Source organism: Zootermopsis nevadensis, unplaced genomic scaffold, assembly GCF_977971745.1.
Source record: "Zootermopsis nevadensis isolate Lab colony 2312 unplaced genomic scaffold, Znev_1.0 Znev_ptg000029l, whole genome shotgun sequence".
Classification (NCBI taxonomy): domain Eukaryota; kingdom Metazoa; phylum Arthropoda; class Insecta; order Blattodea; family Termopsidae; genus Zootermopsis; species Zootermopsis nevadensis.
Window position 1 is genome coordinate 15,381,603 of NW_028259161.1, and position 27,474 is coordinate 15,409,076.

General features: G+C 37.5%; 2 protein-coding genes across 5 annotated transcripts; both read right to left on the reverse strand.

Annotated features, from left to right (window-relative positions):
* Positions 1-1,982: 1,982 nt before the first annotated feature.
* LOC147872276 (uncharacterized) lies at positions 1,983-5,889 on the reverse strand. 2 transcript variants are annotated; one of them, XR_015537677.1, is made up of 2 exons: positions 5,358-5,889; positions 1,983-2,619 (listed from the first exon to the last, which is right to left on the reverse strand). XR_015537677.1 is itself a non-coding variant. In XM_087358162.1 (2 exons), the coding sequence occupies exons 1-2, from the start codon at positions 4,463-4,465 to the stop codon at positions 2,439-2,441; spliced, it is 306 nt and encodes a 101-aa protein (XP_087214288.1). In that variant the 5' UTR covers positions 4,466-5,333; the 3' UTR covers positions 1,983-2,438. The 2 variants fall into 2 exon arrangements, 1 of the variants encoding a protein (XP_087214288.1); XM_087358162.1 differs by lacking the exon at positions 5,358-5,889 and adding an exon at positions 4,341-5,333.
* A 2,821-nt stretch (positions 5,890-8,710) lies between these two features.
* On the reverse strand, positions 8,711-25,635 carry LOC110839399 (polycystin-2-like protein 1). 3 transcript variants are annotated; one of them, XM_087358154.1, is made up of 13 exons: positions 25,332-25,634; positions 24,842-24,949; positions 23,862-23,998; positions 23,118-23,234; positions 19,653-19,777; positions 18,868-19,092; positions 16,952-17,180; positions 14,436-14,663; positions 14,194-14,283; positions 13,310-13,462; positions 10,859-11,064; positions 10,465-10,578; positions 8,711-9,896 (listed from the first exon to the last, which is right to left on the reverse strand). In XM_087358154.1, the coding sequence occupies exons 1-12, from the start codon at positions 25,345-25,347 to the stop codon at positions 10,512-10,514; spliced, it is 1,701 nt and encodes a 566-aa protein (XP_087214280.1). In that variant the 5' UTR covers positions 25,348-25,634; the 3' UTR covers positions 8,711-9,896; positions 10,465-10,511. The 3 variants fall into 3 exon arrangements, 2 of the variants coding, with proteins under 2 accessions (XP_087214280.1, XP_087214279.1); XM_087358153.1 differs by having other exon boundaries at positions 8,712-9,896; positions 10,470-10,578; XR_015537667.1 differs by lacking the exons at positions 8,711-9,896; positions 10,465-10,578 and adding an exon at positions 11,182-11,334 and having other exon boundaries at positions 10,950-11,064; positions 25,332-25,635.
* Between the last annotated feature and the right edge of the window lie 1,839 nt (positions 25,636-27,474).

Sequence of the window (27,474 nt, forward strand, 5' to 3'; positions counted from 1 at the left end):
AGAGCCGGTCTGGAAGCAGCGCCTAGAGGAAAAATCTTCCTCTCCCCCCGTCGGGGATCGAATCCCGATCGCCCAGCCCGTAGCTAGTCACTATACTGACTAAGCTATCCCGTCTCATAGCGAGATATCTACCATGTGAAATTTGCGGACTGCATTTTCTGGAGTGTCAAGACGGAGGGAGCTGTCGTCAATTTCATTCTGTAAAGATTACCCAGAGTTCTACTTTGGCAGTTTTCGCAGTTATATAGCGCCTGTGGCAGATGACACAATGAATTTGTGTACTTATCGAAAACATTTTGACATAGAAATTAAGGGTAATGGTGTATTGACATTTCTATCTCATTGCGCAGGTTATGGTGGCTAAATTATGATGAGATCAGGGGTTGATGTTAGTTCCCCCTCCCTTTGCAGTTTTACTTTCTAAGCTCGGTGTTTGATGCGGAGCCAGTCGGGGGACATTTTCCACAACTTCTCTCGCGAGCAGTCACTGCGCCACTTTGGGCCGCAACCTTGCATCACCTCTCTGGGTCTTCTGATCCATACAAGTACTCATCATCTGTAGCTCTATTGTTATTCATTAAACTTACTCTTCGAAGATTGGTCTTGGGCTTTCATTCTTTAACGACGCCTTACCCACCATCAACTAGCAACATAAATAATATAGCAATGCGCTCGGCTATCTGCATCGTGTCATCTCAACTCCCGGGTCAAAGAGCCCACGGTCCTGGATAAGGGATACTTCAACAGAGTCCAGTTTACACCCTCAAGATGGAGGCAGTATAATCCTACGAAACTTTTGTATTAATCCACAAGTCATCACGGCTTCACAGCCCACAAAACAACCGTGGAAAGAATTCTTAGATATTTTTATTACAGGACAAAAGTTCCTTTCCTGTTTATTAAAATTATTGCATTTTCTTCTCAAATAAGACATTCATCAGTGACTGTTATCTGGGCTGTAACGCAGTGTAGTCCGGTAGAAGTTCACTAACGTTTCAGAGGTCATTACTGCCTCCATCATCAGGACGAGGATTAGAGTCCAAGGACAAAGGCAACAGAAAAGAAAAACTATGGGCAAGAATCATGTTAAAATCAAGACAGAACTTTTAGTGGACCAGGGAGGAATGATGCAAGGAACGGGTGATAGCAAGGAAGCCAATAGGAGAGAGGGGACGTTTCAAATCCTCGCCAAATGATGGAGAAAGGACATGCAAAGAGAAAGGAGTTTTGATAAGGGCCGGTTTCCGTACCGTCTCTCTCTGACCGCCAATTATTCTGGTAAAATTGTGGTAACTCATTAAGACATGAACCACGTATATTTTGTGCATGGGTGAAGATCAACAAGTGGGGGAGTTGTCGATGTTGGTCTTGTCATTAGTAACGTCGTGTGGACTTGTGGGTAGATGCTTCGATCCTGAAGATGGACACAGTATGTTTCTCCGAAACGTTGGTCGTTGCCAGTATGTCTGCTCCTCCTGAGACGCCATGCCCTTGACCTCAAGACACTGTAAAACACGTATAAAGAAGAACAACTGATGTCACTTTTCGACACCAGGCTGCGCTCGCTGCTCGCCAAAAAGAATAGGCGTGGGTGGTTGCGTTTGTTGCAGCTTCTGACGACGGCGACGACCTTCATAATGTTCTTTAGGGTTCTGTCGCCGTGTGGACTGGCCGGTAGATGCCAAAGTTTTGAAAAAGTGTATTTTCTCCGTCTTCAGGGCTTAATTAACAATGCTGGAAATCATTGTGGCAGGAACGGAGGTCCGGTTCAATATCTGCCTATTTCCATCATCACTGGCCCATTTATTCGGACATCACACGATATGTCGATGTGAAGTAGCAACACTGCGCCTTCATCAGTTCAATAAAAGTCAATATGTTACACGAGTAAAGGTCACTATGGTTAGTTTGAAGAATTTTTATTTTTGAAAGCCCAGTAGGAACTGTTTTTACTAACCGCTTAAAAAATCAGCAACTCTGAATTTCATCCTCAAAGTATATTTATGGGTTTCTACGATTCACAGAATAAACAGGGAGTACTTCCGTGAACATGATTAACCATATGGTCGTTGCTATGGAAACGCTTTGTGTTTTCCTTGAGGTTGGAATGTGCGAGCGTCAGCTTCAAAAGGTTTTACACACTGTTCGTACAGACCAATCGAGTTCATGTTCAAAATTCAGCATAATTCCTTCCTCTACAGACAGTCGTACACAATATTAGTTAATACAACTTTAAATATAACAAGAGTTTCGTCTGATGTCTTATCTACAGTATTATTTTCTTTTCTGTATAGAATTAAACCCGTTTAAAATAATATAGATACAGTAAGATGTAATGAACGTATAAAACTGAGGAGTAATATTTTATTCTTAGATTTATTATAGTCTTATACGGAGTAATTGTCGTCGAGATATTGGTTTTCCTGTTGCTCTTATTCTCAGTCGTCTTCATGGTTCCCTTCAACTTTCAGAGCAACAAACATTTTCAAAATTCTCTGCCGTTCTTCCTCCAGTAAACGATCCCCGTGTTTGTAGGTGTAGTCATCTGCATTCGGAAGTCCCTTGAATACACAGGCCGATAGCGCTGTTCTGTGTGAATTCATGTCTGCAGCCTCGTACCTGCAGATTGTAAAAAAATTAAGAGTGAAAACAAATAAACTTATACATCATTTAAAGTTAAAAACCATTATTATCACATATATCAGACAGAACCACAGAAAACTTATAAGCCCTTCATGACGACAAAAAACATATCAAGACCTTTATATTCTGGCTTATTTTTCTTTTAAATTTATGTTACCTGCGTTTAGCGATCGAATATTAATACCACTATGCAAAAAAATTTGACCATTTTTCTTTTCAAAAATGGGTTTTTGTGTTTCTAAGATGTTTGCGACTCTGGTGTGGAATAATTATGACGGTATTATCTTTGGGACTCGTCATCTGTGTTGACCTAAAACGTCTTCGGCGTTTGATGGGGTTGCTCTGTATTCCAGCAGAAGGAAAGTCAAAGCCTGCTACTTAAACATTCTAGTTTTTTCCCAGTCCACCTCCAACTGAAATTCCCACATCGGGACTCTAGTGCTTACTTCCCGTACCATACATCTTGCAGACCCTCCAATTCGTTCGAGAGATGAAACGAGCTGAAGGAACAATGCCCACGTGATTGTTAGTTCACACACACAAATATAGGGGCCGGACCAACAGGTTGTTGAATCGCAACGCATGTCAGTACATCATGATTGGAGGAGTAGGTTAAGACTGTGAAGTGTTGTGTTCTGCCTGGTCTAGTTACGTTCGATATACTTCATCAAGCCGTTACCCTCGGTCATAATAACACTTCTGTCGCTCACGTATTCTGCTGGGGCCAGACGTGGCTCTGCGCTAGATTAAATTCTGTTGCTGACTGACAATCTACTAGTCATGAAATTCCCCGACTTTTGTGGAACCTGAAGGTCTGTTACGGTGTCACAAGAGACCGCCACCGGTCCAGATTCTGATCCAGGCCGTATTTTATGATCTTTCAATAGTATCCTCCCATCCAAATATAGTTTACCACAAACTGTGTTGCTAAGATTTGAGTGCACGTATTTTCATAAACGTTCTTAAAACTTGCCCTCTTTCAACAATTTATTTTCAGAAATAGTTTTTCGTCCAAAAGTAAACTTTTCTGGAGAGGGCTGTCAGCGCAACAACAATAGAAAGAACAAACTAAAAAAATGAACTTTCGTCTGATTTCTGGTTCTTATGAAGACGGCAGTCTTCTGGGCTGCTGCGCCGCGTAGTGCGATAGGTACTGATCAAAGCTTCGGAGGTGCTTACTGCCTCCATCATCAGGTGGCACATTACAGCACGGCGAAACATCACAGAAGACAGCCATTTTCAAACGAACTCCCATCAAATATAAAGAACTCGAGGTGGATACGAAATGTCGTAAAATCGGAGACTGCAAGTGGCCTAATACCGTGATTAATATGGTGGTGTTGATGTGTTGAGCCCCAAGAGGGTATCCTTGATCAAAGAAACTTCGTCTGTGGGCTTCTTATTAGTGCAATTGTTGTTTAAGTCTGCTTAGCATTACTTGGCCATCTGCAGCTTGGATGTAATGACTGAACTGCCCTTTTCACTGTAACACACAACTCTAGCCCAATTTTAGTGTGCGGCTTACTTACAGCCGTGATGTTGGAAGCGACAAGCGCCTCTGAAACGTCGGACAATTTTCTAAGAGCCTACAAGGCCAAAGACTCAATGTGATTGGTCACCTTGATCGAAACGCACTTATTTATGCTTCACAAGTTATAGTTTGTAAAAATATTCTAAACTAACAATAACAAACAAACCATTCATTTGTACTGTCGTCGAAATATTTCACTTGGCAAATGCTGGTTTCGTTATTAAAACCACCGATGGAGAAGATGGTGTCGTCAATTACTTGAAGCGCCAAGTTGCCACGCGAATTAAGCATGTCGGAGACCTTGGTTCACGTGTCTGTTTCAGGGTTGTACCTCTCCCCACTGCTCGAACTGGGTAACATTCCGACAAATCCTCCTGCATATACAAATGCTCTGTGTTAGGTCACAGACTATAAACGTGGGCTGCCGAACGAAACGTTTTCCAAGATCATTTAGCAGGGTCCTTCTCGATAATTTATTACTCCCTCAATTGATCAAGGATTTTCTGGCGTTCAATGGAACCAGAATGTTCATTACCACGTTCACAAGATCCCATAATTCGACCCTTCTCACGTAAATTATTTTTCTAAAGTCACGCTTAATATTATCCTTCTATTTACGTGGTCTCGTACTTTCAGTGTTTAAGATTCAAACTTTGCATTTCTCGTATATTCCCTGCGTATTACATACTCCGCTCATCTAATTTTATGGTTTTATTCTCATAAAATATGCAATTCGGTTCACGTAAGGAATGAATTAAACAAAAAATGTCTTCAGCCAAATGAGAGAGACGAAACAAATTAATCCCTTTATGCAATGGAACAAAATTAATAATAAAATGGCTATGATGGAACACATTTTTTCTTTCTTATGGCCATTACAAAAAGACTGCCCTGAACCACCAGCTCTTCTTGCGCACAGCATCCCTCAAACTCGCTAAAACTTCCTGGTAGAACTGTTTGTTTACCATCTGACCACGTGGTACAAATTCATGATGGACAATGCCTTTCCAATCAAAAAACACAAACAACACCACCTTGACATTTGACCGACTTATCCGTGCTCTTTTTGGTCGAGGAGACCCTTTCCCCACCCACTGCGACGATTGCATCGTGGTTTCAACATCATAGTCATAAACCCACGTCTCATCTCTTGTTATGATGTTCTTAAGAAAGTTTTCATTACCATTTGCATTGGCAAGCAGTTCCTGGCTGATTTCAACACGGTTCTCTTTCTGAGCGTCAGTCAACAAACGCGGCACGAATTTTGCATCAGAAGTTTTTCAGTCAAAATTTGATGGCAAGATCCTATGCTGATGCCCACTTCGTCATTAAATTCTAGGATAGTTAAACGACGATTTCCACGAATCATAGCACGAACTCTGACGACATGGTCGTCGTCTGTTGATGTAGAAGGTCGTCCAGGCCTGAGATCATCACCGACCGATATATTGCCCACTTTAAAACGTTTGAACCACTCATAGCATTGCGTTCGGCTCATACAGTCCCCCTCGTATGCTTGGTTAAGCAATTGAAATGTCTCTGTAAAATGTTTACTAAGTTTGCAGCAAAATTTCACACACATACGCTGTTCTTCAAGCCCTTTCATTGTCACTTTGTCACTAATCCGACGAACAGCTTGTGTACGTGCTCAGTTCAGCTGATGTAGATCGACGACTAATGTTCATAGCGGAACTTGGCAAATGGCAGTTTGTCGTCAAAACCTGCCGCTAGGTGCGCTCAGCAGCCGCAGCACACCATCTGTCCCGGTTGGCACGCTATTTACAAAGTTCGGTCTTTTTTTGAACACACCTCGTAGGAGGCTTGGGTTCGAATTCATCTTATATTGTACCTGAAATTGGCATAACTACTTTCATCCACGCCATTTTCAATCCATAATTCATCGCCATCTATTATTTTCCTCTGTATATTGTAAGGCGGCGTTAGAGTAATGTCAGCTGTATAAATATTTATGCGAATCCTTGATGGATAAGATAGACAACCCTTGTATTTGTTTTGTAAGAGTACGTGCAGTTCATTGCTCATAAAGGACACTTTTTTTCGGTTGTATTTAGTGCTTGGCTTGCCTCGGTAATGCGTTGCATATTCATAATGGAGCTAATTTTCTCAGTAAAAACGTGTACTCAGGAGGTGAATAAAGTATGTGACACTACGGAATGTGTTGATTCCACGTGTATTCCCGCTATGATTAGACGCAGCTAATTATTACACACTACACCCACATTACCGAGATCTGTAATTACGTAATGCTACAACAGATCCAGATAATCACTAGTCACAGACACATAAAAGAAACATGGTCCAATAATCAGTTCACTGGCGATTACTCCAGCCCACATCATAACACAAGGTGGATACTGTGCTACTTAAAAAAACATAGATTTTGTTTAGTCTGTTCAAAATGTATCGGACCTTAATTTTTCCCACGGAATCGAATGAAACAATGGTGGTGTCCTCCGAGTGGGGGGGGGGGGGACCTTCATGCGCATGCGTGAAATTTTTCCGGCGCGCAGAGAGCGTCAGTCGTTGGCAGTCAGCCTGTGAGTGAATGAGTGTAGTGAACGTCCGTCGGATTTTCTCCGAGATGTACCACACATTCATAAGCGACAACATTGCAACATGATGCTAAGGCTGGGAAACTATGAGTGAGGTTGCACAAGCCTCTTGCTGTTCATTCATGTCATGATCGCTTATTTCACCGGTAAATATGGTCTGGTACTTAAGGTATTCTTCATAATCCAATTCACATGGACTTTCTTGAAATATGGAACTCTGCACATTATTTCTTTGTGGACTTTTCAGACAATCGAAGTACTTACTCCTCCAAATTAGCACAGTCATCCGCATTTAAATATCCCTGTGGTATTAAACATCATTTCATCTAATGCAGAACAGGTTAGAAACATTTTTCTCCTAACAGTAAAGTAACGTAAAGCTGTCCCACTATGCTCCGGTACCCATTCGATAGGAGACTGGATAGGCCCCAGAGCCAGTCTGGACGCAGAGTCTAGAGGAAAAAAATCCTCTGCCCTCGTCGGGGATCGAACCCTGGTCGTCCAGTCCGTAGCGAAGCAAATTTTTCTCATATTTTCTTATCCTTATTGTTGGATAATACATGTGTATGGTATCACAGTACTGAAGGAAAAGTCACCCGCAAACCTTGATATCCCAGCCATGCCACGTAACACGTCTCTTTCTTGTACTTCCAGCAATGTCTCACCCGCCCCTCATATTCACCAGAAACTGCACATGTACAATCACATTGGATGATGTCTGTTGTCTTCTTCACTTATGGGGATTCTCTTCTTGTGCCTTACAGACTATCTGATCATGACTTAGGCCTACATCTAACTTGCAACGTACAAGTAATAAAATGCTAAAGTGGAAGTGGTCGCACACCGTTCCCAGTAACTAAATAGCAAATAAATTACTTGCTTAATTTCTTTCTGGGGATCACCATTTAAATGACACAGTAATCATCTGTTACTTACAGAACCCAAAGGTGTATCTTAAAGAGTAGAGATTCCAGGCTCTCTCAACAGATTCAAAAGTATGACTGGTCGGCCATCAGACAGGAAGAGAGTTTCATCCCTCTTAACTCTCTGACGGACAAATCTAAATACAGTTGTTGTTCTTACACTGTACAGTACAGTACATCTAGATTCATATTTTTATGGTTTCTATCATCAAGAATGCTTCAGCTTACTCATTGTGACGTCAGCAGCGTGTGATTTCGACTCTTTTACTCTCGTGGGTTTTGTCATCAGGGGGGACGGAGGCAGTATGGCCTCTGATATGTTGGTGGAAATACACCAGACTACACGGCGCAATATCCCATAAGACAGAAATCTTCAAAAACGTTATTGTATTTATTTTTTCACTTGCTTCAGTTGGCGGATGAAGTAGATCGTTCATATTCATGTATACAACCGACGGTCTGGTGGAACGTAGAGGCCCATATATGTCACAGTTTTGAATGGTACATATTAAGTAATCCACAACCAAATCATGTAAGAATTCGTTCGTTATACCTCTGATGATCAATAGAGGATTTGCGTCAATAAAAGTTAAGTGACTTACGCTCTTCAAACCGCACATTTAAGGTACTACCTACGAAGTATTAAAGAGATCATTAAGAGCCCTTCTTTTGCTGAAGTCAGTTTTTCACATTGCGAGCTCAACACAAATGCAATCATTACAACAGCTGCGTTAATAAAACGCACAAGCATAAAACCAAACAAATCACACGCAATTACTTTCGGCACAAAATCACATAATAATCTATAGATCGCCATTCTTTCGAGTTACTTAACACGAGCAAAGCCACTGACGATACCAACTAAACTATGTTTCGTTCTGTTCAGTTCTTTGAAGTACTTACGATGTAATATAACACCATACAAAATGAATACGGACCTGGAAGACAATGTACAAAAATATAATTTGCTAAATGGATGCATTTACAGATACTTGTGTTTCTATTTATTTCCTCTTTTTTTTACAAGTATTAAGAAAAGAAGGTTCAAAAAGAATAGTAACACAATAATGAGATTTCTGAGATGCATGATGAGGGTTGCACTTCAATATAAAACGAGAAGTGAAGAAGATTGCTGTCTTCCGGGGTGTTACGCCGTGTAGTATAGTTGTTGTCCATCAACCTTTTCAGAGGTCATGCTGCCTCCATCATCAGGGCGATGACCTCTGAAAAGCTGGCGGAATCAACCATACTACACAGCGCAACACCCCCAGAAGAGAGAAATCTTCATACTCACCTCTGTGGAAACCTCAAACCAAACGAGATGTGACGACTTAAGAAAACAGATAGACAAAGAAGAAATTTTGGTATAAATACGAGAATATCAAAAGAAATGACATAATTGTGTAGAAAGGATGACTTGTAAACCCCTTCCGTGGCAAAGGTACTTCCATCAACCTACTGGAATATGTCCAAGAAGGAGAAGGAAACATCAATTCAAGAACATATTTTTTCATTCAAAAGAGAATCATTAGAATAATGGCAGGCACTAAAAGGAGAGAATCTTGCAGGAAATTATTTAAGAAGTTTAATATTCTTCCACTACCCACTGAATTCTTGCCCTTAATATTATCGTTTGTAGTCGATAACATGGAAAAATTTCAAACAAGTAACGGTGTTTGAAGTTTTCACAGTGGTGAGTCTGAAGATGGCTGTCTTCTGGGTTGTTGTGCCATGTAGTCTGGTAGATGTTTACAGCCATCTTCAACTGGATCTGCCCTTGTCTTCAGGTGTAGTGAAAGGGGCACCTCACTCACTGAACCAGTGACTGAGATTAGCTCATTCTAATGGGCCCCAGAGACTCAGAGTCCCCTTCATTACACCTGAAGATGGGGAAAGATCCAGTCCTGGAAATGTTGTGTTTATTACATCAGACATGGTCAAGGACCAAAAACCCAACAATCCAGGCCATATTATACCATCATTAGAATCCAAGAATTCACAGCGTTTCACATTTTTACATATATCTCAAATCACATAAGTTTACAAACATGTGCAACATGATGATGAAATGGAATAACAGAAAATATTTCTTCCCACGATCGTTTTCTTCCTCGTGTAACTGCTGTACAGACTATGGGACCCAGTCTAATGTCAGGGTGGCAGAGTCCCCCACAAAGTTTGTGTGTGCAACTGGCAAATTCCACTGTGTTAGGGTGAACCCTGGCACTAGAAACCAAGAAAGATACAATGAGTTTCATGCCCATCATTCTACCACCATTATAAAATAAAAACAAACCTTTGCATAAGAATTTGTGAACTATCGGTCAGATTGTCAGAAACTGCGAGAAAGTGTTATGTAATAACAACTTAATTCCAGTCATAATATGTTGAGAGACAAGCTGTTATTTCCAAATGTGAACAATGGAAGAAAATTAATTAAATGCAAAGACTTAAAATTAAATTACATTGTCTGGCCTCCATAGCCATGATATACAAGGGTTTAAAAAAACTACTTGAGGATGGATGTCAGTGTAGAAGTGCTGCACCTTATAATAGCATCAAGTACAAGTGAAGAAAGTAGAAAATAAAACTGCATTTTCCAAGGAAATGGTGTACAGTCTAGTCAGAGGAGGGTCCACTGCCATACTGCAAAACCGAAGCCAAATTGCAGTGACTATGATCTTAATGTAGATGGGGCAAAAATACATGCAACATGGTAGTGGTATTGGTGACCGTTTTATTGATTCCTCTGGTTTAAATCTTGGACGAGGAAAAAGAAAGTGTAAGAATTTACCTTACCTCTTCTTTTCAAGTCAGTTGACGTTCTTATTCCTTGCCTTGTTAATTCTCTTCGTCAGTGTCATAAATATCGCGCAATGCGTCATCCTCCACATCGATGACATTTTTCCTAAACACATGATTTTATTGCACATTTTTTAAGGCTAACAATATCATTGGACAAACATGCAAAATAAAGCTAAAGGCTAACATATCAAAAATAAGTTCATGTAAATTTAATTTTAGCAGTGTTCTATAGTGTAATAAAATTTTTAATCAAGAACATTTTTCCCCACTTTAAAATTCTGTCTGAAGAGATAAATAAATATAATTGTAGTAAGTTAATAAATAAACACATAAAATTCTGCACTACATCAGAATTCACTAGACAATAATATTTTCAAACTTACTTTAGTAAAAATTCTATTATTTCTTTGTATGTGTATTTGTCAGAATCTGGATCATTATCTTCCCCTCCATTCTTCCTTTCATATCCAAGTTTTGACATCAATTTTTCCAAATCATTCTTAAAGTGTGACTTTTTAAATGAATCCTTCATTGCTTCTTCACATCTCACGAATGCATATGCATCGGTAACGATTGCCAGGAACATGTTCTGAAAGAGAAATGTACATTTTAATTTAAAGATGTGTTCTAAAACAAATAAACAGTATTGTTACAATTGCCTGAATAAACTTAAGCAAACCATAAAAACTTTAATCAAGTGTGTCACCTCAGAATTGCATCAGAGTATCCACTAAAACAAATGCAGAGTATCAGTGAGTAAACAATTTTAGTATTAATACATCTTGCATATATATACAGGTAGCCCTAGATTTGCGCCGGTCCAATTTGCGCCGATTCAGATTAACGCCGATTTTTAAACCTGAAAGTCAAAAAGTGAAAAAAAATTATTACTATTTTAACGTTTTACAATGTTCCTCGTACTGCATCTTACACTACATCGTAATTCTTACATCGCTGATTTTGAATAAAAATTATAAATACAGTCATCTTTGCAATTACGTATGTTTCGTTAACGCCAATTTGCTCCATTGACGTAAGAAGACTAGCGCAAGAAATGGGCTTGGACGAAGTGACAGATGAAGATGTAACAGAAATTTTGGAAAGCCATGGGCAGCCTCTTTCCAATGAAGACTTAGAAGAATTGGCAGCACAACTGGACCAAAAGAAAGAGGAGGAAAGAGAGGAAGAACTTCCTCTACGAGAAATTAAGACAAGAGATCTTCAGCGCATACTCTCAGACATAGAAAATCTCACTGATAAGCTCTGCGAGGTAGACCACGACTGGGAACGGAGCGTTATCGCATCCATGATGCCTTATCGTGAAATTTCGAAAGGAAGAAAGAAGAAATCACGACATTCTACAATAAATGCCTTCTTTAAAAACATGAAGATCCTCAACCAGGGACTTCGTCAGGGAACTAACGCAGCTTCATCACGCCATCTCCGATTGTAAGTGTATAAAATATATTCTTTAAATTCCCTTTATTTTATTTACGTTATTTGAGAACTTTAAGTGTAATGCCATTATATTACTCGTCAATGTTTGGGTGTCGGGAACGCATGTCATTGACTTCCCATTGATTTACATTATAAAATCCTTCCAATTTAAGCCGATTCCGATTACGCCGGTTCGTACAGGACCACATCCCCGGCGTAAATCGAGGGCTACCTGTATATATGTATATGTATATATATATATATATATATATATATATATATACACATACATACACATATACATATACAGGGTTAGCCAGAAGTATGTTTACAAACTTCGTGTGCGTGTTCTGGGATCAAAAATAAGACAAAATTTTCCTATCAACATGGGGTCGCAAATGTTTCATTTTCTAAATAATAGCCAAAAATAAGTCTCAATCTATGCCTTTATTGCCAAGTATAAGGACAGGGATGTTTCTTTGTAACGGATGCTTAAAGCTTGGTCATCCATTCTCCACACATGCCTAAGCACGACGTACACAAGACTGGCGGATTTGTTCGTACATGCCAGGGTTTCCTCGAATCATCTGGCATTCACTCTGCACACGTTCCCACAGGTCGTCTTCATTGTTTATGGGTGTTGCATAAACGACAGACTTCAAGTGACCCCACAGATGAAAGTCTAAAGGAGTCAGGTCCGGTGACCTAAGTGGCCATGCTACTGGGCCACCACGCCCAATCCATCGCTGAGGGTACTGTTCATTGAGATGATATCTGACGCGATGGGAGAAGTGTGCTGGGGCTCCGTCGTGCATAAACAACATTTGTTTTCTTGTATTCAATAGTACATCTTCAAGGAGACGTGGCAAGTGTCTTCTTAAGAATCACCGATATGAAGGTCCTCTTAGATGCGAAGGAAGCATGTGCGGACCAATAAGCATGTCGCCAACAATTCCTGCCAAACGTTAATTGAAAATCTTTGCTGGAAGCTGGATTCACTTTGATATAAAGTCAATTCATTGAAACTTATTTTTGGCTAATATTGCGAAAAAGAAACTTTTGCGACCCCATTTTCTTAGGAACATTTCTTCTTATTTTTATTCTGGAACACACAAGTTCGTAAACATACTTCTGACTCACCCCGTATATATATATATATATATATATTGTTTTAATAAAAGCTGCAGGTGATATTTTCATTATTTCAAAATATATTGTGCACTGTACTGAAAACTGGAAAATATTATCATTATTATTCTTTACAGTTCTCTCCTCTCTTCCATCTGTAGAATGGCTCGCTGTAATTCTGAGGTCCTCATAACAGCAAGATAAGTAAAGGTCTTTTGATTTCAATTAACTCAATTTTGCACAACATTTAAAAACATGTTTACACTTACCATCATTATAAAGTATACCAAGTAGAGATATGAAATGTAAAATAATTGTGCAAGAATGGGATGGGCTACTACAACTGTGTCAAAGTCAAAATCTCCAATAGTAGCTCTTGCAAGTGTTGAGACAGTTGTCAGAAGCGTTCGGAAATCTTCAACCTGTGATTAAAGAAAAAATCAGTAAATTATTAAGGGTACTAGAATTGTCAATGTTTGTACTACTTGCTCACAACTACACCTCTCATATTTTCTTATTGTTTATTTATTTACTTTTGTTTTGTACAAGCACAAGCTGTTTGTTATTGTAAGAGGGAAATGCTGTGCTGTCAATGTTAAAACTTGGTTTAAATTTTATTTCATATTTTATCCTTGTCAGATACAATAATGAGAATCTGTAATCAACTTGTGCAGGAAGTTGGACTGCTGGTGAAAGTTCTTTGGAGTCGAACCCAAATAAGAAGTTAACAGAGCCTGTGAGATTCGAAGTCTCAAGGGTAAGTAGTCCTGATTACTATTGTCAGGATGTTGAAATCTAGGATGTTATTGTGACCTGAAGATGTAACTTGGAGGAGTCAAATGCATGAAGAATTTTCTTGGTGAAAACGTTAGGAAAGCAACAACTTTGAAGAACGGGAAGATGGAAGCATAACATCAGATTGATCTCAAAGAGATTAGATGTTGAGATGGGAGACCACAAGGAGTTGAATATTTGTAGTCATTTTTGAGAATTCTTCATACTAGTGTAAACTGTCAAAGTTGATCATTTCTGGATGCAATGTTTGTTTAATCAGATAAGTTAACGTCCAAACATTATACACATTTATATACACATGCACATATATGTACAAGCCCATGATTGCTCATATACATATACATACATAGTAACATACCTGTTTTCCAAACAGTAGGTATCCCAGCTGAGCGAATGTGGCAAAAACAATGAAGAACATAATTGAAAATGCAACAATCTGCTTGTAGCACTGTAAAATAAAAATGAAAGGCATAAAATACCATTATGTTTATGGATTTATATCTGTACCAACTTATTAGGATCTAGTAACAACTTTATAAATCAATATCAATTAGAAATCATACCAAAACTGCAGAATAGCAAAATTAGATATACACTTACCTTGGCAAACGTCATGCTGAATTGGGACATGGTTTTGTTGAAACGGGTGTATTTGAAAATTTTTAACCATGTTAGAGCTGCCAGAAAAGCAATTACATTGTTGTACATGAGTTGATAGGAAACAACGGAGTCAAAGTTTGCAGACTTCTCCTCAGCAATAAGCTGAACTATTTGTGGTTCAATAGCCACATAGCTATAGATTCTGAAGCATATAACAACATAGGCCAACTGAGGAAGAAAGAACACAAACACAGAATTACAATCACTGAAAGAATTAAGTGCGTTATACTTCATTCAACCAGAATTGCCCATTGAATAAAAAAATATTCAACACATAGTCCCTAGATTATTTAATTTTTATTTAACTTATTCAAATGCATGAGTTACTGAATAATGAAGAGGATGAGAAGACAATTATGTACAGGTACTGAGAAGAAACTAGAGAGGAAACAGTATATGCCTATTTATTCTAAGTTTAATAACTAACAAACTAACTAGATTGCTTATGGAACCCAAAAGTTCAACACTGAGTTAACCAATGCCCTCCACCTGTCCCTGTCTTAGGCCAACAAAATCCAGTATCCTTCAATTTCTACCTCCAATAGATTAAATTTTCCTCCCATTTACGTCTAGGTCTACCGAGCGGTCTCTTCCCCTCAGGCTTCCCAAACAATACCCGGTGCACATCTCTTGTCCATTCCACATGCACCACCCACCTCATTCCTCTTGACTTACACACACTGACAATATTGGGGGAGGAGTACAAATTTTTAAGCTCATCATTATGCAATTTTCTCCGTACCCCATCGTCTTCTCTCCTAGGCCCAAATATCCTCCTCAACACCCTATTCTCAAACACCTGCAATTTGTGTTCCTCACTCGGAATGAGAAACCGTGTTTTGCAACCATGCAAAAAAGCTGGCAAAAATATTGTTTTGTATATTTTAATTTTCAGGTTCTTAGAAATCAAACGGGAAGACAAAATATTTTGAACTGAGAAGTAGCAAGCATTTCTAGAATTTAGTCTCTGCCAAACTTCCTCATGAGCATCATTTTGATTTGTTATTGTTGTTCCCAATTATTTGAAATTTGTCACATTTTCAAAGGATTTATTGGCCACCCCAAGAAAATTCTGTCTGCCTGTTGGGATACCGACATGCGCTTAGTTTTTTCTGAATTTATTTCTAGCCCCACCTTTCTACTAGCTTCTAGTAAAACCTCTGTGTTCCTCTCTTGTATTTATATCATCACCCAATAAATTAACATCATCAGTAATTGCCAACAGCAGATGTGTCCCATATAACTGCAAACCCTCCTGCCTATCTTGGAATTTACTGATGGCTTATCCCCTCGTTTCAGATTGTTCTTGATGGAAAATGAGTCATTTAAATATTTACCTATTTTGCTACAGGTTTCATTTAAGCACATTTTTATTAGACTCACTAGCTTCTTTAATATAAGTTTGATGCAAAGTTTAATTTAATATTTAACAATAGAATCTACACTTCAAATTGAAGTAGACTGGTGGAAAGGAAGAAGAACTGGCAAGTGCCATTCTCTTTTATATTTTGTATTCAAACGTATAGCAATAAAATGTTTCTGTGAAGAGCATGCTTATTTATGTGTACGGAGATGAAATCATAGCAATTTCCATAGTCCATGAATGGATTCTTGATTCCTTATAAGAACTTAAATCTCTCCTTAAATGTATATCTTAAGCAATAGTATTACACTGCACTATTGTCTTTCCTTACAACACACAAACATTAAAAATCCCTTAGTTTTATTAATTTTACTGATATTTATTATTCACATTCATAAAAGGAATAAGCTGCTTCCAGTATTCTGAAGATGCTAATTTGTTGACTGAAGGATTTGAGAGTGTCTGAATACAAAGAGTTGTCTGTCTAGAATAGGAAAGCTCTACATATTATTTTTTGTTTGTAAAGGTCATATGTGAAAGTGGTGGAGCGATACAGATGAAGTAGTTAGTTAAATAAGTTTCAGTAAGTGCCAGTATGATGAGCCAGGATGGGGCAAAGAGTAAGATGTCCCTGCTTGTCAGTTAGATCACGATCAGCACAGTCCTGTTTCAGGGAGGGGTGTATATTTCTTCTTTACCAATACATTAAAAGTATTCTGGGGTCTACACAGTGTCCTGTCCAATGGTTTCTGGTGTAAAGTGGAGTGAGCATCAGACTAATCAATTACCTCAATTTGGTACTGAAGTTTAGTATGTGCATTATCTGCACCTTCCCTTTATGTTTTGACATGATATTCATGATTACATGCAAATGCCATAAGCATAAAGGGATAGTAAAATTGGAAAGAAAGTTACATTTATAATATCTGTACAGGTGTCTTATGCAGTTTGTAAATCACGTCTTTCAAACACCAATGAGCATCTTAGAAATTTACTTCTTATACCTTAACTATTAATGTCAATATGAAATGGTTTAAGGCAATACGACTTTTACTCAATCTAAACTATCTCAGGTCACAGTAGGGAATCTTACCACAAGAATGGCCAGATCAAAGAAATTCCATATTGAGTGTAGGTATTTGTGCTTTAAGATCACAATTTTCACTATCTCTGCTATGGTGTAGAAAAATATGAATGCTATGAATGTGCATTCAAAGAATGCGACAAAGGAGTCAAATTTGGTCACATAATGATGGAGCTTCAGTATTCTGTAGAAGGAAGATGTAATGATTCCTCCTATTGGTGGTTTCTCAAAAACAAGCCTGTTAAGAAGACATAAAAAAGATCAGTGTTCACCAAGTGATAAGCTGTACTCTAAATTGGCACTATAAAACAAGATATAGCAAGTATAACAAGATATGTTTTAATTATAATACTCATGCACATATTTAGGCCAATATATAATATGGGGCTTAAAATATATTAATGAATCAAAAATACACAGTGTTCCATATATGGCAGAAATTTTCTTCACTAGCTAAGCAAGTATTAGCTTATCAAGAAAGAATTTGCTTCATGGGGCTGATTATTCTTAGTAATACTGTAGTAAATTACTGGTCTTGATGTTCGTTCATTGGAGATTTATTGTACAAAATTTCACACCATCGATGTCACATTATGTAGTCATAATTTGTTTTACCTTGTACTTAATTAAATATTTACTGTATTGAAAAATGTTTCAAATTAAAACAGTAGATCTCAATGATATATATTTTATGTTGTGTACCAATATTTTTCTACAGTGAGCCATTTTTGGAAAACTGGTATAGCATTTTATATGTTTTTCATGTAAAGCAGAAGTTACATCATACTGATGTCAACTTAAATTAAATTATACCAGATATCTGGTGTTAATATGTGGATAGGCATGACCATCCTATTATGCAGTTCATTAAAAGGATGTATAAAATTGTTAATATATTTAAGATATTGAACATAATTAAGACTGTGTTGCACATTATTTATGTGCTCAATTTAAATATGTATTTATATTGACTTGTCCCTCGGTGGACTAGTGGTTAGCGTGCTCGCCACTGGATCCAAGGTTCACAGGTTCAATCCTGGCTGAGGCCGATGAAAATTTAAGGGTGATAGAAATCCATAGCACAACTTCTTTCAGAGGAGAAGAGAAGCCAGTGGTCCCATGTTGGAGATTTAACGCATGTAAACGAACCTTCTGAGCATGATATTAGATGTAAAATAAACAAAATTCAGCAGCCATTTCTCATCCATGTCTCTCCTGAATCACTGCTAGATGGCTCTGGCAGTTAAATCAGGATTGAGTAGAAATTGTGCAGAGGCAATGGGATTGTTACTCACTACTCAAATGCACCTCATAAGACTAATAAGGACAAGTTGCCTTGAGCAAGTGTCCCGGAATGGGCCAAAGCCCCAATTCTTGTAGCAGATAAAGATGATGATGGTGATGATATTGACTTCTAGACTAGTTTCTTTGTTAGCCTATAAACAGCCTATATGTGATTCTTCATGGTGTTTATATTCTCACTCAAATTAACAAAATTACCATTTGTACTGTCTGTGTCATTTAACTTGGATTGTAGCAGAAGTGGGTCCAGGAGGGAGTAAAGTTAGAATGACATGCTTTGTGCATATTCAGATCAGAGTTACTATCCAAAATGGCATTCTTCATTGATGTATGCAGTGTGAGTACCGCACATGGGTATCAATGGAGCAGACCCCAACTTACAAAATGCTTCTTGACTGGTATATTGTTGTCTGATTGCACAGACCAAGCCATATTATTAAGGTGAACCAAAATCACTACTATTAAGAGCTGATGCCAAGTAAAGTGATGCAGACAACATCTGATTTCAGACCATTCATTTCCAGACCTACTTGATTCTCCTGTACTCTCCTGATGGGAAATTACATTACATAGAAAATATAAATATCTATGATAAAGAGAAGAATTTGAAAGTGAGAACTTACTTCATAGTTAAGAATGCATCAATATTTGCATTATAGACAGTTAAGTCAAGGAAAATTGCACGAGTTCCTCTAGTAACCCAAACATTATTCTTCAGTGTAAGCAATTTCTCAATGGTTTTGCCTCGGTTGAGTGACAGTTCTTCATAATATCCTCCACCACCATATGTTGAGAATTTTCCCCAGTGACTGGAACCACGCAGTTCTTCTTCAGAGGAATAAGTCCAGCTGTAGTTAGAAATAGTAAATCAGTCTGCTTGTTTTAATACCAATATACAAACACAGACATATTAGTTCTGTTCCTGTACATCTGTGTTTAGAGGTATTCAAGAAGGTAAGGATGAAAAAAGAATGGTTCATCCTTGCAAATTGATGATCCTGGAATTAGTGTAAACTGTAACATCTGATAAATGCATATGAGGTGGCAGTAAGGCCGAAGGATATTTTTCTTCTGCATAACCAGTTTCCTACTTTAAATGTTTGTCTGCAAGCTTCAGACGTTTAATGTGAATTGACTAAATAATACACACACTATAGTACATTACTCTTTTGAAGAAGAGTCTTAAAGAAAACAGAAAATTTTGTTGTACTACATGGACATTGAAGGACCGTCTTGTAAAATAAACCAAATTTATCTGCTAAAAACAGTTCCAATTCTCCAAGCACTTTTATAGAGGCAACTCTGTGATATTTACCATATCCTTCATATGATTTCCTATAAACATAAAGGGAATATTTTGAATTACATCAATAAAGTGGTGTGCTGAAAATGTTGATTGAAAACTTACGCTGTTCCGATTCTTGGCCCAAATGGTTCTTTATCTTCTTTTGCAGGAGAATAGAAGTCATAACATGCTTGGAATAATTGCTGGAATTCTTTGTGTACTATGCATGAATCATTTCTCACTTTTACCTGTAGACAAGAAGTTTTAATTTCTTTCTAGTTACTACAACACATACAAAAGTCCTATGCTTTAGTAACATGACACCTATTCATTAGATACGATGTATGATGAAACAGTTCATATGAACCTATCTTGTCATTACTGACATTCTCTATTATGTTTTTAATATTCACAATTAGGAAATTCAAATTGACTTATAAATCATAAATCATGTATTATCACAAGTATGATAACTTTATTTAACTGAAAATGTTATGTTATAAAGCACTGCTTTCCAAACTTTTTCCTTCATTACCCAAAACTGCTGATCAGAAAGTCCTTTTTACCCAATGTAGGTAAAACTCTAACTGCACAGAAAACATATATGACAACTGAAGAGAGATCGGTAAAAAATAGGAAGCAATCAATAAGTTTGATGCAATGTCTTTATTTTAAACATCTCTAAGCATTTTAGCAGTCACAAAAAAATTGGTAATTATTTACCATGAATATTTCATCACCTAGGTCCCAGCTAATGAGTACAAAGCCACTGCTCCATCTTATTTACTATTTTCGGCAAAATTGGGAGCAATTGGAGACACAGCACACCTCACATAGTATTCGGGTTTCAGCAAACAATTTCGTTTTGTGCTCTTTATAATAACAATAATAATAATAATAATAATAATAATAATAAAAATAATATGATGATAATAATAATAAGTTCCAGTACTGAGGTACAGTTTTGGAATAATTAACTGGAGACTGGAAGAACTGAAGAAAATTGACAGAAAAACTAGAAAACTGTTGACAATTTATGGGATGCATCACCCGAAGGCAGACGCAGACAGAATTTACGTAAAGTGGAAGGAAGGGGGAAGAGGACTGGCACAAATTGAAGCAGGATACAAAAGTGAAATAGTTAATATTGCAGAGTATTTGCATATAAAGCATCAGAAGGATCCATATATTAATATTATAAAATTACAAGACAGGTCTCAATAAATAATGAACTCAATTACTAGGACAGCATCGAAAATCAAAGAAGAACTAAATTCTGAAGATGAAATCAATGACACAAATGAAGGAAAACAAATTAAGACATTGATTCAAGAAAGAATAAAGAGAAAATGGGAGAACAAAATAATGCATGGACAGTATCTCCGAAGTTTGGACAGACAACTTATAAGCAAAGAAGACACGTTTCTGTGGCTAACAAGTGGGAGATCTGAAAGGGGAAACTGAAAGTCAGATTATAGCAGCACAAGACCAGGCACTAAACACAAAATATTATGTAACAAAAATATTGAAAACAGATACAGACAGCAAATACAGATTATGTCAGCAATTTGACGAACGATAGATCACGTTATGTCCGGATGCCCCGTGCTGAGAAAAGAGCAAAATATACAACGACATGATCATGTCTGTACTCAGTTGCATTTTAACATATGCAGGAACCCTGGGGTAAAGCTAGAAGAGAAGCACTGGTATGAACACATTCCGAAGACAGTGGAGACAAGTCAAGATAGCCAAATAACTATTTTGTGGAACCAACAAGTCAGAACAGATAGAACCATCCCAAAAAATAAACCAGATATTATAATCAGAAACAAAAACGGAACTTTCCTCTTAATTGACATAGCAATACCGACTGACAGGAATGTTATTAAGAAGGAAGCAGAGAAGATCTTGAAATACAAGGACCTTCTCATAGAAATACAGAGAATGTGGAAGGTTCAAGCAAAAGTAATCCCAATTGTTATAGGAGCGACAGGAACTGTCTCCAGGTCACTCAGGAAATATTTGGCAAACATTCCGGGCGAACACGACGTCAGGGAACTTCAGAAAACTGTCATTTTGGGAACTTCATACATCATTCGAATGACGCTGTCGTAAAATAAAATAATATAATACATGTAATACATATTAAAAACAAAATGTATCCCGGAAATAGCTGCTGCCCTATGTACCTTAGGGACAAGGTCTGTCTCGGGTACATAGAAGTACATACCCATTAAAGTGGTGAAGAGATGGGATAATAATAATAAGGGGTTGAGGTAATGGGGAAATGTAGTACCTTTCACCATCATAGTCTGACTATGCTGGACACTGGTCCTCACCCACCCAGGAGTAAGTGAAGCGCAATACAGATGCTAGGCATCCAAGAGCCTCTCCTTGCTCGAGACCGTCCGTGCGTGGTGAAGAGCCACATCCGACTAGAGGTGACCCTGCTATATAACAGAACACGGCGGATCTAGAGGAGTAAACCTCGATAAATAATCCCTTAGTTCAATGTGTGGACAACCGTGCAGCTACTACCGAAGAATGGAAAGACTAAGATCTGGAGTACAGGTAACCTAGGTACTCCAAGCGCTGAGGTTGGTTACGGAAACGAGGCAACTCAACGCAGGCCAACCATGGACACGCACAGCCAACAAGCTCAAGGCTCACAAGAAAATCAATCAAGAAAAACAAGAGTGGCTTGGACAAGAGAAGAAATGAAGGAAGTAGTGTGGTGTCACATGTATTGTAAAACATTTCATAATACATGTGGCACTTGCTAAAAACAATATGGATCCCGGAAATAGCAGCTGCCCTATGTACCTTAGGGACAAGGTCTGTCTCGGGTACATGGGAGTACATACCCCATAAAGTGGTGAATACATGGGATATAATAATAATAATCCGTGGCGTAACAGCCCTCTGAGAGCCAAAGCCTATATAGGGTGACGTGTGGTCAGCACGACAAACCCCCAGCCATTGCTAGTTTTCATGACCGGGCTCTTTATGAAGGCAAGAGTGGAAAATCCTACCACACTCATGTAGGTACTCGGAAACTTCAATAATTATATCACGGCCTCCCCAGCTACCACAGGATATTCATCGTGAATTGTTAACCAGAAAGACTCCAAATGGTACTTTTTTTCTTCAAATAACATTTTGCACTGACTGCTTGACCTAAGCTCCATCATTTGCTCTGCAAAACCATTAACACCATCGGGGATTTCAGTCAAGTCACACAGAAATGGATTTACAATCCACTGATATACAGAACTTTCTATTTCAGGAAAGTTTTCCTTGGAACGCAATGATAGTTTTGTTAAGTGGGTGATCACGGCAAAATGATTTAATGTAATAAGAAGCATATGGCGTATTTATTAAATAGCAAATAAATACTTGTTAGACTGTTTTAGAGTATCGGTGCACAATGACTGATTGCTTTCTTCAGAGTACTTCTACACTTTTACGGTAAATTTTAATGTTTATTCCGAGGTGTGTCGTTACCCAAAGAAAAACCATTTTTACCCCTTTTTTGGGTAATTTACCCAGGTTTGGGAAAAACTGTTATAAAGGAAATGTATAAACCTGTCGTAGGAATGCTACTCCGATCATCTTACTATCTTGCAACGTATATCCAACTGGTTGTTGCGTATCATCTTGGTAGTTCCCGTATATACCGTCAATCATTATAGTCTCTGCAAACTAAAAATGAAATTAGTTAATTGCGTGTGAACATTAAGATTGTAAGTTATATATCGACTGTACAGTGCATTGCATTCTGAAACCATTATTTAAATATGGACTATCAGTCAGTAACTCTACATGATACATATTATTCTTACAGCAGTTGATATGCAGTTACTCAGATCATCAAGTGCTTTTTTAAAGGAAATGTGGTCAAGCTGAGAAAAGCCTGCCTGCTCCCAAGACTCATTTTAATACTCTTCTTTTATATATGCCTATGTTTACCATGTGGTCTCTTCCATTGAGATTTTTCAATCAAAATTATGAACACATTTCTGTTTCTTGAATATTATTTTTCCTATTTATTTCGTCTCTCATGGTTTTCTCCTACAAACAGTGTTGGGGGGGAGGGGGGTTAATAGCACAAATATAATATAATAATGTGAATATTTTTAATAGTAGGCAGTATGACCTCTGAAACGTTGGTTAACATCGACCAGACTACATGGCGCAACAACCCAGAAGACAGAAATCTGCTTAATCAGTTAATTACCAGGAAGCAAATGAGTTTCTTAAATTACTTCATTATCTCTACATTATAGCATTTATGTATGTCCCAACCATATATTTATCTTAAATGCATACCTTCCAGAAATGACTTATGTGTGATAAGTCTTTGAAGTTTGTTTCTCTAATACCATCTTCAAACTGTTTTTTTGCAATCAAATCATCTGCATGTTTTGTGAACCAATAGTTCATGTTGTCTGTCTTCACGTATGTTCCTGAAAAAACAAAGTGATATTTTCAAGATATATAAATAACTGCAATGGGTAGAACTTACTATCACAGGAGATGATAAAATGAATTAAGAAAAGTGTGTTATTTAAACAATTACATACTTTTATCTAAGTTTAAGTAAAACTATAACTTTCTCACTTTTTCATTTGGAATACATGCACTGAATCTTTTTTCATAATTCAGGGCTGTGGCTAATACAGCAGATAGCTTGACGAAATGTTTACCAGGAAATCACATTTCTCAAAAAAGGCTTATAGAAACTGGTGGAAAATAAGGAACTCTTGAAGATTTATAACTTTCATTAAGGAAATTATTTGCCTTATATATAAATAGAAAAAAAATTGTATTGCCTATAGATTTACTACATCTGCACTGTTGATTAGCTTCATAAACAATGGAATTTATGATTCTGTAACATGTAGTATTTGTACCACTGTTTAGCTAAACAAGAGTTGATATCTAGCTATTTGTAGCTTAACCCAGTAATGGGAAGAGTTGACATGTATCTTGATTAAATGAACAATCCAAATCACAGAGAGTTTGTTTGTATTCCAAATTGGACTACAGTTTTCCTTTCCTGTTAAATTCATATTCTGGTAAAGCAGCATTCACAAGGTGCCAATGTTACATAATGAGATGGGTAAATGATCCTATTTGTACATAACAACATAAATATGAAAATAGGACATGGCTATGTAGATAGTACAAGTACTCCATTTTCTTATACCCTCTTGTATGTAGTATCCTGTCTGAGCATCAATTAGACAACTGTACTCTTGGAAACTCTATTGGTATTGCTAATACCATGTAATTCAAAATTTACTTACCTATCATCACCAACACAAGGAAGATTATGTATATGATGAATTCTTTGCGATTAAAAATAAGTCCTTCGTTGTTAGTATTTATATATGCAAGGAACTTCTGCTTCATTCCTAAAAGACAAAGAACTTTGTATCAGTACTGAGAATTATTAAGGGCATATTTTTGGGCCTTGTCTACTGTATTGGATAAAAAAATGTATATGACATGCCTTGATTTCATTTGTCTTTGGCATTTGGTACTAGCAAAAAGTATGTTCTTGAGGTACCACGTTAATTACCTTAATATAACCAGTTAAAGATCATGACCAGATTCTGTTACAAATTTGGTGCATCTTTCTTTTAAGAACGAGTAAGTGGACTGAACTTACAAGTTTTATAGATTGTTGTTATATTTGGTTGATAATATGAACATCAAATTGAGTTCAAGTACCTGATCTAATTCTGATTGAATACAAAGAATTTTCATCAATAAGCAATTGTAAATTTACTTTACCTTGAAAATATTCCATTTGTCTCTTTCCAGAAGATTTTGTTGTGTGTCCTTCTCTATTAACAGAACCAGATGGGTTGCTTCCTTGGTCAACTGGAGATGTGTTATCGCAAATACCCAGTTGAGGATCACGTTCCGTATGGTGATATTGAATGTCAACAGCTGTACTTTCTTGTTTTTACACAGTAAAATACATTCTACTGGAAATTATTTTTTAATAATGTAGACTTTGCATGTTTATGCCTCAGTTCTTTTCAAAAAACAAATTCTTATGATAACAAATCTTTGTTGTTCATTTATTACGCCTAGCAACAGGCCATATTATCAACAATGTGCAAGACCAACAATACGAGTTGTAGTGACGAGAAACAACAAACAACAACAATACGAGTTGGAGCTTGCCTCAGTGATTAGCTGACATTGTCGCTGTGTTCAAATGAACGTGACCATAATAGAACAAATCATATTTTAGAATATCGTACAAGCGGTGATAACAAAATGACATATGAGGAAAGTCAGGAAATAAATACATAGTAGGAATAAATAAGAATATTGTAAGCGATTGAGGTGCTGTGATCTGGTGGCCATAGTTGTAAGTATCTATTTTTCTTACAATGTAATCCACAGATTATAGCTCAAGATTAAATGATGATAACGAAATGACAGGTAAAGAAATTTGTGATGTGGACCGCAGGTTGTGTGGTAGATATAGTCTTTAATCGCCGTTGGCACAGTTAGTACAATGGGGACATTGGTGTAATAACGAAGCAGAAAGTAGTTTGTTGCACTGTTGTGTACCAGACACGGGAAAACCGTGTAAAGTACTGTGTGGGTTCGATAACGTTGGTCGAGCGGATTGTGGTGATTGGTTATTTGTCGCCGAAAGGAATAAGAGCTGCTGAGAGTAGACGTGTACAAAATGCTTTATTACTAATAAATAGTAATAAATACAACAGGTTGCTGCTTAAGGCTTTAGCAGTGGCCGACTCTGGCCGAACAAAGTACCGTTGTCATGACTAAACTTGTAACAGGTCAAAAGCGTTTTATACTACTCTTGCCTAGACCACGGCCTTGCCCAACATTTATAAGTTGTGTTGGGCAAGGCCGTGGTCTAGGCAACACGGAGTTTTCCTCCGGGGGCTTCCCCGGTTTCTCCGTGGCATCCCAACAATTACTCCATTCACACACAGAAGAAGGCAATGGCAAACCACTTCTGGATCATCTGCCAAGAACGTATATGAACAGGTCCGAGTCCGAGAAAAGGATGGAAGGATCCTGTTCATATGGACCTGTCGTCAGACAGAACACTAAAAAAAATGGCGTATCCCGGGTACAATATGTGTACTTTGTACTCTGTATCGATAAGAATGTTCTAGAACAGGGGTGGCCAACCCAAATGATCTTTCGGGCCACTTTGGAAATGCATCATAACTCCGCGGGCCACATATAAAATTATATATCCCCATATTAGATTTAGATACACTATAGACATTTTTTTGGAGTGAAAAATTGAAACATAATGAGTTATTATTATTGTGTTTACTATTATTCTTACATGTAAACATAGATAATATAATAATAATGATACTAAGCGTACATTGTAAAGAAATATATAGCAGTTTTCAACAGCATGGAAAATATTTTTTCCTGTTGTTGTACCTTTTAAACTTATCAAATTTAACATTTCTTCAGTTACTTGAAATGATTCATTTACTCCACGAAGGAACACTACAATCTGAGCTGAGTCTGAAATGTCTGTGCTTTCGTCAAATGCCAAGGAAAAATATTTGAAATCTCGAATTCTGTCGCGCAGTTTTAAGATAATTTCATTTGAAATGTCATTAATTCGAATATTATTTTAAAATCAAAGTTAATTTTTTTTCATAATTTCTACAGATAATTTTTGAATATATGGATGCACAAATAATGTATTTTTTAATACATTGGTTTTCAGTACTTTGGCCATTATAAAATAAATATATTTTGTAAAAGTGTGATGAATCTCGCGGGCCGGAAAAATGTTCAAGCGGGCCACATGCGGCCCACGGGCCGCGGGTTGTTACCCCTGTTCTAGAATGTTCTAAAGTATTTGTGAGTTTGTCCTCTGACACTTGCCTCACTCCCGGACTTTGGCTGATGCTTTTTA

Bases quoted from the DNA above. Each gene is read 5' to 3' on its own strand.
- LOC147872276 (XM_087358162.1), bottom strand. From the start codon at position 4,465: ATGCTTAATTCGCGTGGCAACTTGGCGCTTCAAGTAATTGACGACACC. The intron at 2,620-4,340 runs GTTTGTTTGTTA...TACAATCTGCAG, and splicing joins GACGACAGTACAAATGAATG to GTACGAGGCTGCAGACATGA.
- LOC110839399 (XM_087358154.1), bottom strand. The intron at 23,999-24,841 runs GTAAGTAAATTT...TTGTTTTTTCAG, and splicing joins CCTTGTGTTGGTGATGATAG to GAACATACGTGAAGACAGAC. The intron at 19,778-23,117 runs GTTTATACATTT...TCTTGTCTACAG, and splicing joins GAGTAGCATTCCTACGACAG to GTAAAAGTGAGAAATGATTC.